This window comes from Myxocyprinus asiaticus, chromosome 8 (assembly GCF_019703515.2).
Source record: "Myxocyprinus asiaticus isolate MX2 ecotype Aquarium Trade chromosome 8, UBuf_Myxa_2, whole genome shotgun sequence".
NCBI classification, from domain to species: domain Eukaryota; kingdom Metazoa; phylum Chordata; class Actinopteri; order Cypriniformes; family Catostomidae; genus Myxocyprinus; species Myxocyprinus asiaticus.
In genome coordinates, this window is record NC_059351.1 from 43,362,164 (window position 1) to 43,373,213 (window position 11,050).

The following is an 11,050-nucleotide window of genomic DNA, read 5'->3' on the forward strand; positions in this document are numbered from 1 at the left end:
AAACAATCAGATTTATGTTGATATCTCATATCTCTCTACGGTAGCTCCATTGAATTTAAATCAGAAGCCCGTTCTCAAGACATGAAAACGGAGTCTAAAAAGAACTACGTTGTAAATATGTTCATATATATATATATATATATATATATATATATATATATATATATATATATATATATATATATATATATATATAAAATTTATTTTTTTTAAAGTTTAGTTTAGTATATTTTTAAGTTTACTATGGTTAGCCTTAATCTACATTCAGTGAACCTTACTTTTCACACCTCTCCATCAAAACCACGTGCAACAGAGACACATCTGACATTTGCCACCAGCCTTTGTTTGACCATGTGACATGATTTGTTGACTGGGCATCTGCCCCATACACTTACCTTACTTTCCTAATCACTTTCTTTGAACACTGTCTGGCTGGGAAACACTTGAGACTGTCTGGCTGGGAAACACTTGAGACTGTCTGGCTGGGAAAGAACAAGCAATATGTGTAGAGGAACCTACAGAGAAGAAGTACTTTCTTGCAACATAATACAAAAGCAACTTTTGTCTTCAAAGCAACTAACTTTGTACTTGGTGTATTACAATCGTTTTAAATTATGAGATTTTACAGCTGCCATGCTTTTCCCAAAGCCATATGGTTTTATAGTGTATAAATGACACAGCTTTATGAGTACTGCAAGATTGATTAGGTCTTTTTGAGAAATACTACTCATTAAGGGGTGTGATTTCAGTATTCAGATATAGGATTCAATTAAACCGAAGTACTATTTATTTTTATTACAAAGTTTTTTTTATTTCTTTTGTTATATTAAGCCAAATAGCAATGGAACAAAATACTGTTGTCTTCTGGTTCACACAGTTGACATTGTTTTGTCTGATCCAGAAAAACCTGCAGCTCTTCAAACCTGAGGACATAATCACATTATACATTGGACATAAAATTTTAATATTTAAACAATTTGGGGTTTTTATTATTATAATAAATGAATACAAATTTCCACTAATTTGCTCTTTTTTGTTGTTTTTCCCCAAAAATGAACGAAACAATCAAGTAAAAGTGAGTTACACTTTGATGAAACAAACATATGGCACCAGTTTCTGAATATCATGCTGATTCTCAGTACTCTTCCGCCATCATCAGTACAGTCAAAGCTGACCAACCAGTGAAGGGATGGCTACCCTGGCCCCTGCCAGTGCTATCACTGTATTGTTCCCAGATGTATCCCGTTTCCAGATACTGCTTGTAAACATTATTGATGATGTTAGTCCTGAGCTCTTGATAGAGGGAAGCTGCCTTTTTCTTGTATGGCCCTTCTATGTTGCCATAGTGATGCAGTGCTCTAACAGCCAGATAGTTGATGTTGATCCAAATGGGTCCTCGCCAGTAGGGGGCATCATGTTCGGTGTTCCTCTTCATGTAGAGAGGATCTGTACGTGAGAGTGAGCGCAGACCATAAGGTGTCCAAAGGCGTTCAGGATCTTGAATGTCCCGTAAAACATGCTCTATTTTTGGCGAGTCTGGTGTCAGAATATGTAGCAAGAAAGGGAAAAGGCTAACATAGCCTAATGCATTCACATACTGCAGCTTGGGGGCTCTGCGAACAGAGCGAACCAGTCGCGTAACTGGGAACTGATGCCGAGGTTGTCCTTGGGGCATGTACACTTTCTCCTGCTGAAGTGACACAGCCTGGGTGTGATTGCCATAATCACTGAAGGCCCGCAGATTCTCGGACCAGTGTAGTTCATTTAACAGAACGTTATTGCTGAGAGTAAGATGGGTGTTCTCATACACCTGGTGGGGTTCCCCAAGTATTCGTGCCACATTTGCCATTATCCCAGAGGCCAGGGCCATCCAGCAGTACAAGTCCACATGCCTCTCATCAGCCGAGGGGTGGGAGGCCCGTGGGTAGTCATCCAGGCCAGAGGTGAGGGTCTTGGGATTCAGGAAAAGGTTGGTGTCTTTGTCCCTGCCTCGCCAGCGGTAGGAGTTGGCCATGGGTCCAGCTTGTGTGGTGTTAAACCACTCAAACCATGTCTGTATTCTTGGGTATAGCCTTCGCAGGAAAGGAAGCATGGTCTGAGAGGACAACATATCTGGCTCAGCCTCCAGTTGCTCCACTAGCTCCTGTAGGACCAGGAAAAGTGTGGGTGGGTTGGCATTTTCATTGCGCTGCACTATAAACTCAGACGGTACTTTGCTGCGTGCCTCATCATCCAAGATCTGTTCACGCGGGATCCAGCCCTCTATGTTGATAAGATCGAGCCAGTGTGCTATGACTTCTTGTGTTAACCGAGAGTCCCATTTGCTGAGGAGAAGTTGATGGAATCCTTCGTCCCACAGAAAGCCCCTTGGAAAGAAAGAGCGAGATGGTACGGCCGTGAACAGTGGACCCTCAGGGTAAAGCACGGGGTGCTCATTATAAGCCGATTGTACAACCGACTGTCCGAAGAAATATCCCATGCCACCAAGCATGTTGCTTAAAGCTGCCTTGGCAAATTTTATCTGCGAAGTTGTGAACATTTTAGCTTGGAGGCCAAATGTACCCTCAAACTTCTCATCAAAAGCCACCTTGCACTTCTCCAGTTCATCCGTAAGCACTGAGCCCACAAGCTGATTCGGTCGTTCATGAAAGCTTCCAGATTCAAACAAAACTTCAATCTGGAAAGGGGTTTGAACGGTCACCTGATGCAACACAAAGTCACTCTCTGTCTTGGGATCTTGCTGTTGATTCTGGTGGTTTGGGACTTTGTATGAATCAACTGCAAAATAAGATCTTCTTTCACCTTTGGGAGGACTGAAAACAAACTTGTGACTTAGGCTGTTCTTCACTATATCTGTCAGCTTATCCAGGCCAGGGCTCTTAGTCTGCAAGTAATTATATCTGAGGAGAAAAGAAAAACAGTAGCTTGTTGAAATAACATATCACAGCTAACTTGAATATCCTTTTCCCTCAGACCATCCTTTTAACTTCGTAATCTCGGTGCCTTGCCACCAATAAGCTTTTTGTATTTGAAAACAACTGATCGAATTTCATAATTAAAAATTTTGTTAGATGTGTTGTAAGACAAATCTGCACTTTTGATATTATGTTAACCTAACTCTAACCTATAAGTTATTCTACAAACTTTTTTTTTTTTTTTTCTTCATAATCCATGAACCAAGACCAACATTTCTAACACTAACTCCTAGAGATTTCAAGCTACATCCACCTTGACACAGACCTTAAGACTGTTCTGGAATAGTGTGCTATGTCTTTTCTAATTGATCAGATTTACGGTTTTCGCACAGCGGATGATCAAATGTCTGAAAAATCCCACAGACTTACATTGACAGAATGTTCAAACGGGCCAACAGATTGCTTGTTAATTCAAACTCCAACTGTCAAAAATTCAAATGTAAACAAACCCTACAAAATCTACTTTTAAGTTGCTGCAAAGTCTTTCTAGCAAGTCAGTCCACTGTCGGCCATCTTTGGAATGCTCTCGGGAGGCTATTTCCAATCATGCCAGTGCAGCTCCTATCTACTTGAATGGAGAAAGACCAAAATCTCAAAAACGATTGGTGAAGATTACAATCAAAGAACATTTCAAATCAGCAATAATACCTGACAATACTGAAATCATAAATTGTGATTGTTCACCTCATATTACACAAAAAAATGCAATTTTCCCAGCTTCCCAGCTAATGCACATGCGTGTTCTAGAGTTGATTGACAGGTGATGTCTGTATCCATAAGGCAGTTGGCTCTTTTAACTGTAAGGCGGGACTTCCTTTCTACATACAACCAAGAGCTCCTTGGTTGAGCATTCTAATTTCTCCCATTCATTTTAATAGAAGTGGCCCATCTCTGCAAATAATCTCTGATTGCTCTCTCTCTCTATTTATCTATCTATCTGACAGTCTGTGTGACAAGCTAGCTGTTTGTCTTACTGTAATGTCTGTATATCCATTAAACTTAAAATATCCAAAACTTTTTTGTTTTGACAAACTTTACCTAAACTAGTTATAGACTATTATTCTGAAAAAATGTTATAATACTGTAATACATATTATATTATTTTCTGTAAAACAATTATTGTTAAAAATGACATTACTTGCTTTGACAAATTTCCACAACATAAATGAAATTACTGTGACGTCACACCACAGGCAACAGCACTTCCGGGTTTTTTGAGCAGCAGATTTCAGTGGTCCACATAGGCAGCACTACAGTTTTCATAATCTTTTAAGCATTATATTATGTAATAATGTTTATGTAAATAAAAGTTATTATAAGTGGATATCTATGGTTTACATAGAATAAATGTGCAGTGGCGATTTCTCAGGGCCAGCAAAGCCTTCTCTGCTGACGTAACATGCCTAATAAATAAATATTTTTTCATCCTTTCATTCTCATTGACGTTTTTGCCTATGTATTTTCAATCGCTTTCCACTCCTAATTAACCTACAAACAAATAGCAAAAAACTCAAAGTTTATCCAATCAGAATTTATTCCTCAATGCTTACAAGCAAAGTGTGACAACTGTTTCACAAATCGCATACCCGAAGCAGCATGTGAGTTTGAGCTCCACCCCGTCAGGCCTTCAGAATTTCCACAGAATCCCTCAACACTGCAGGGAATAGGCATCTAAAGTCAGATTGTCAGATTCATCAGCCAATCAGATTGATTTTGAAGTTTTAATTTGGTTCAATATGCCAGTATGATTATGTCAGACATATAGCAGGTTGATGTATACACATCATCATATGCTTAACACACTTCTAAAGCCATTATATTTATTCACATATCATTTTACAAACAGTATGTTCTGCGATGGTGGAGACAGGGTCCCGTTAATCCCTTTAGATCTCACATGGCTGTCTTGTTCATACAAGATCATCGTTAACTCACGTTTGGCCTCCTATGTCACAGCGACTACACTTTGGAAATTAAAAACAGCTGTCGTTTGCGATCGGAGTTTGTGTGATTCCTTTATGACAAGTTCAAATCTACCAAGAGCAGCTGCAGGGTAAGTGGTTCTTATAAAACAGACGTGGTAACAATGCCAGTGAACCATAAAATATAATAAATGAAGCCAAATCCTGAGTTTATCCTGATCCACCTAACCTGATTCAAATTTAAAGAAGCACAAATCTCCATCTCCAATAATCTTTCTGAAATGCAGTGTTTCATTCCACAAACAGAACATTTTGGGCATTTTCAGCTCAATTTGAGTGAAGTGCCCATTCAACATAGTTCTTTTCTGTGATGCCAAAAGAACCCGTAAGTGCCACCACCTAGCATTTGTACATAAACAGCAACTTCATCTATTGGCTTAATGTATAAGAGTTTAGTGTTCAGTTTACTATAAACAATTACCATTCATGTGTAGATACATAAATTACCTCGCATATTTGCCACTAGCACCTTCCCCTGCCGTGGGTTTGCCGAAGGTGATCTTGAAGTTGCCAAGCTCCTCAGATGTTCCTGTAACAGAGGTCAAGCGATTTTTCTCATCTGCATGAGCCTGCAAGGAACCTTGAATATCTGTGGCGGCATAGAACATCAGCGAGATCACTGGAGCCATAGCAACAGAGCTCTGCCAATCAGAAACAAAGAAAAGACTTGATGTGATGATACAATTGAGAGATTAAAATAAGATGTAATCCTAATTAAACAATTTTTCTTGTGTTTATTGGAATTATAGTTTATATGGGGTATTTATTTTAGTGATGCAAACTCATGAGGGGTGAAAAAGGTGAGACAATCGCTGGCCCACACACCAAGTATAGCATATTAAAGAATTTTGCAGAATTAGCAGCAAAAATAAAGGGTATTTTAGCCTGGCTTGTATCTGTTTCACAAATTTGTTCAGTTTCATTAATTGATTAGTTCAGTGACCCATTCTGGAGATGTCACAAGGTGGCCACAAATATATATATATATATATATAAATAATATTATTTTTATTATTTATTTATTTTTATTTTATTTAACAACAATTCTTCGGATCTGCGTGAATCACAAAAGTGAGCAATTTTAGTTTCAAAACGGCAAATTTCACAGAAAGGTGAGGAGTTTGCATCCCTGTTATTTGCAAGCACAATTTTGTGTTGGTAAGAAGAGGAAATGTTTGACCTTCAATATGAGACTGAACTCAATAGACAGGTCCCTCAGGTTAAATGAATAGCTCGCCCAAAAATAATTATCTCGATATTTACTCACACTTATGCTGTCTCAAACTCGTATGACTCTCTTTCTTCTGCGAAACACAAACAAAGATATTTTGATGGAGATATTAAGTGAAAATATCCATACAATGCAAGTCAATGGAGACTAAATAAATAAAGGAAGCATAAAGGTAATCCATACGACTCGAGTGGTTTAATCTATGTCTTCTGAAGTGATATGATCTGCTTTGTGTGAATTGTATGTGTATATTCACATCATACCTCCATTAAAATATCTTTGTTTGTGTTCTGCAGGAGAAAGTCATGCGAGTTTGAGACGGCATAAGGGTGAGTAAAAGATGAGGTAATATAACATTTTTGGATTAACTGTTCCTTTAACATTCTGCTTAACATCTCCTTTTGTGTTCCAGGGAATAATAAATCATATAATGATGGCTGTCACACAAGTAAACTTTAAGAGCATCTTTACTCACATGTTGTTTGGCAGTGATTCTCCAGGTCCAATCTCCACCATGATCTCCACCCATGCGTTTCACAAACTCCGTGGTCAACGTGAAATCTCGGTCATGGATCTCCTGGACTCCAAAAGAGACCCCATCGTGCATCAACCACCCATAGCCCTGCAAATGGTCCCCTTGCTCACATGTGTGCCTCAGATTTCCATCCATGTCACTGAACTGATGCATCCACATTAAGCCTTGAATTAAGTAAACAAAGATTATTGTTACAACTACACAGCTTATGGCTGGAAGGCTATAGCTCTGTATAACAAAGTCAGGCTTGTAAAAGCCTAGCATTCAAAAAACTGAAGTACCTACCTGTCACAACAGATCTGGGACTTCTCGTTTTCATACCAAAGTACACCTGAGGCCGATAAGAACCCCAAAACCTCTCTGGAGACACAGCAGCACTAGAGCTATTGGCATCCAAGACTCGTGGAGAGGGATGCAATGTCATGACCCTCCTGGCCAATGATGACCGCATATACATGGCATAGAAGAACCAGATGAGGCTAAAGATGCACAAACCAATGGATATATTGATAAACACCTTTCCGATGTCAGTTTTCTTTTTCTTCTCCCTGCGTGCTGGAACGAGTGCTTTTTCCTCCTTTCTTGGAGCAGGCACTCCATCACCTGATGCAATCCTCTTCCTCCGCTTACCCATCTTTCCTTTGACCTAACCAAGCCTGCCTGGGGATGACAGTCATTCAAAGCCACCTGCAAGTCACACAAAATACAAGTTTAGGCTTGTCGACACTGTGACAGCATAAGAAGCTCACAGCATGCATTATGAAATCAATTGCTATTATGGCACATTAAAGGTGTCTACTGTATATCAATGAATTTCGTTTATAATAATGTAGTTATTGAAAAATAGTACAAAATGCCTCTACTGATACATCTTAGGTATACTGCAAATAGCAACTGGCTAGCTGATTGAACAACTGAATGTACAGTATAAATGAATGAATGAGAATCAGCCCGTCAGTGTCTCTTTAACGCGTAATGTCTGCAGTGATCATTAAAAAAAGAACTAAACAAGAACAGCGCTTTGAACAACTGTGCTATAAGAAATTAAAATCAAAAATGATATTTTTGGGTGACGTTACCTTATGTACGTGTCAGTACTTTACTGAACATTGTTATCAGTAGTATGGACACTTCCGCATTATCGTGAGGTTGAGATTTTGAAGCTCGCAATAACAAGCGCATGTTCACTATTCTTCAAAGTAAAAGTCCTTCTGCAGCGCCTCTCTCTGCACAACTGTTTAATATGTAATAATAATAATAATAAATAGACAAAATGGAGCATTTGAATGCAAAAGAGTACACATTTGTAACAGTAATGGTATCAAATTAAAAAACCTTATATATGGCCATATGAACAATATAAAGGAATGATTGCCAAGTTTGATTAAATTTAGAAGCATAAGTAGTAAATTACACTAATTATTGCCGTTGGCTTATTGATAATGTAATCAAGAATGTAATCCACAAAAAGTAACTGTAATTTGATTCCACGCATTATAATATGTACAGTAATGTAGTCCAATTACAATTAAGTGCTCACTTTTTGTAATCTTATTACATAATATTACATGTAATCCGTTACTATTCAGCTCTTTTTAATAAATATTTAATAAATATAGCACCAATTTGGGCATATATGTAGCTACACATTCATATTCCACTAAGAATTGTGAAAATATATGTTACATGAAAACGGCCATTGTTGTAGCATTTTGAAATAGGTATATGTTGTTTTTTTTATAACAGTGAAAACCATACATGAACGGACATATTATATAATGTGTTAATCATTTACCACATTGCCATATATATGATTTCTGTATGTGATAGGCCTACAATGTTAAAAGTATTTTGTAATACAGTAACAATTACTACATTTTGTATTTGTGTGATTTAAAGGTGCAATATGTAATATATTTACTGTACTAAAGCATAAAATTATCATAATAATTTATCAGAGATTTTGGAAACATGCTAAGTTGAAATACTGGCTTCTCCAAAAACAATGCTACAGCCAGTATATTCTAATTTGAAATGTCTGTTACGGGCCGGAATTTCTGTTTGTGTTTTGGCCTGTGTGATCCCACCCACTGCCCATTTCCCAATAGTATTTCGACACCCCGGGTTGCCAGACTTTAAACAAGTTAGCGGGCAAACATGATGGCTTCCAGCCATGGAAGCCAGCAATACATCTAGCTAACGTTGATAGAGTTATAAAAAATATAACTATAATTTGCAAACAATAAAAACATTGCAAACGTATACGTTAGCTGATCAACTTACAGTGTAAGGCTCGTCGCTTGCCATTGTCAGTTTGCTCGTTCCTGTTGCGTGTCCTCAACCTGGCAACCCGCGAGCTTCGAGTCTTGGGAGGAGGGGGCGAGGGAGTAAACACTCTCCAGTATTCTGAATTTGGACTGCAGTACCCATTTTAAACGCTTGATGTCAATGTTACATATTGCTCCTTTAAGTAGTTGGCATGTTAATTCTATTGTTTACTTTCTATTTTTCCTGGATCACGAGGACCCTTTAGAGAGAAAGCATGCTTATTTAAAAGAAGCCACTTCTTTTCAACTGAAAGTTGCACCCCTGCTATGTCGTAACCACTGGAATACTACTGGCCTGTCACCACTAGATGGCAATGCAAGGGAATGGGAAAGGTATTCATGTGTTTTACCTTGGAGCCCTTGGTTTACTTTAGACACAGCTAGTGGAGCAAGGCAAGGGCCTTGAGGTGAGTAATCCAAAGGGAGCAAGACATTACTGTCTCATATGTGGCTGTATGGAACACCCTATAAGAAGACATACTGTATGTCACTGCCACATTATTTTGAATCAGAAAGTTACCTTGATAATGTAGCAGTAAATAAAATCCATGCTTCTAGCTGTTAAAATTGTTGTAGTAAATAAAACCTCAATATTGCCTCAGTACAGGTTAAGAATACATGGCCATACACAGAATCCTTTGTTGTCCCTTCAAGACAATCAATCCCAAGTATGATTAACACGGATCCTATTATAATCAATGCTGTGCAAAGCAGAGCATGTCAAAATTCAAATTCACGTTACTTAAAGGGATAGTTCACCCAAAAATGAAAATCCTCTTATCATGTACTGACCCTCATGCCATCCCAGATGTGCATGACTTTCTTCTGCAGAAAACAAATTGTGATTTTTAGCAAGTGAATGGGTGCCTTCAAAAAGCACGAATGCATCATAAATGTAAACCATATGACTCCAATGTTTTAATCCATATCTTCTGAAGCAATATGATAGGTGTAGGTGAGAAATAGATCAATATTTAAGTCCTTTTTTTGCTAGAAATTCCTCTCCCTGCCCAACAGGGGGCGATATGAATGAAAAATGTGAATCACCTAAAACACAAGAATGTGTAAGTAAAAGTTAAAATCAAGATTGACTGAGCAGAGGACAATTTATAGTAAAAAAACAAATATTGATATGTGTCTCACCCACACCTAATTATAATTTAATAATTAATTATAATTAATTTATAATAATTATATTTATCACACATTATACATTTGCACATATACAGTGAAATTCTTTTTTTCACATATCCCAGCTAAGCTGGGGTCAGAGCACAGGGTCAGCCATGATATGGCACCCCTGGAGCAGATAGGGTCAAGGGCCTTGCTCAAGGGCATATGTGATTTTTGGAGCTTCAACATTTTGCCATCCATTCACTTGCATTGTATGGACCAAAAGAGCTGAGAAATTCTTCTAAAAATCTTCATTTTAGTTCAGCAGATGAAAGTCATACACATGTGGGATGGCATGAGGGTGCGTAAATGATGAGAGAATTTTCATTTTTTGGATGAACTATTCCTTTAACTTTACTGTTATATACACTGATCAGCCACAACATTAAAACCACTGACAGGTAAAGTGAATAACATTTATTATCTTGTTACAGTGGCACCTGTTAAGGGGTGGGATATATTAGGCAGCAAGTGAAAAGTCCGTTCTTGAATTTCATGTGTTGGAAGCAGGAAAAATGGGCAAGTGTAAGGATCTGTGTGACTTCGACAAGGGCCAAATTGTGATGGCTAGACGACTAGGTCAGAGCATCTCCAAAACAGCAGGTCTTGTGGGGTGTTCCTGGTATGCAGTGGTTAGTACCAACCAAAAGTGGTCCAAGGAAGGACAACTGGTGAACTGGTGACAGGGTCACGGGTGCCCAAGGGTCATTGATGCGCGTGGGGAGCGAAGGCTAGCACGTCTGGGCCGATCCCACAGAAGAACTACTGTAGCACAAATTGCTGAAACTTAATGCTCGCCTTGATAGAAAGGTGACAGAACGCACAGT

At 38.4% G+C, this 11,050-nt stretch overlaps 1 protein-coding gene across 1 annotated transcript; it reads right to left on the bottom strand.

The window, feature by feature from the left end:
• Positions 1-785: 785 nt before the first annotated feature.
• LOC127444877 (mannosyl-oligosaccharide glucosidase-like) lies at positions 786-7,883 on the bottom strand. Its single transcript, XM_051704488.1, has 5 exons — positions 7,803-7,883; positions 7,009-7,410; positions 6,664-6,887; positions 5,405-5,598; positions 786-2,900 (listed from the first exon to the last, which is right to left on the bottom strand). Exons 2-5 carry the CDS (start codon positions 7,355-7,357, stop codon positions 1,136-1,138), a joined length of 2,532 nt encoding a protein of 843 aa, XP_051560448.1. The 5' UTR covers positions 7,358-7,410; positions 7,803-7,883; the 3' UTR covers positions 786-1,135.
• Between the last annotated feature and the right edge of the window lie 3,167 nt (positions 7,884-11,050).

Excerpts from the sequence above, each read along its gene's own strand:
- LOC127444877 (XM_051704488.1), bottom strand. The coding sequence starts at position 7,357 with ATGGGTAAGCGGAGGAAGAGGATTGCATCAGGTGATGGAGTGCCTGCT. Across the intron at positions 5,599-6,663 it reads GAATCACTGCCAAACAACAT|AGCTCTGTTGCTATGGCTCC; the intron begins GTGAGTAAAGAT and ends TCTGATTGGCAG. Across the intron at positions 2,901-5,404 it reads GCTAGTGGCAAATATGCGAG|ATATAATTACTTGCAGACTA; the intron begins GTAATTTATGTA and ends TTTTCTCCTCAG.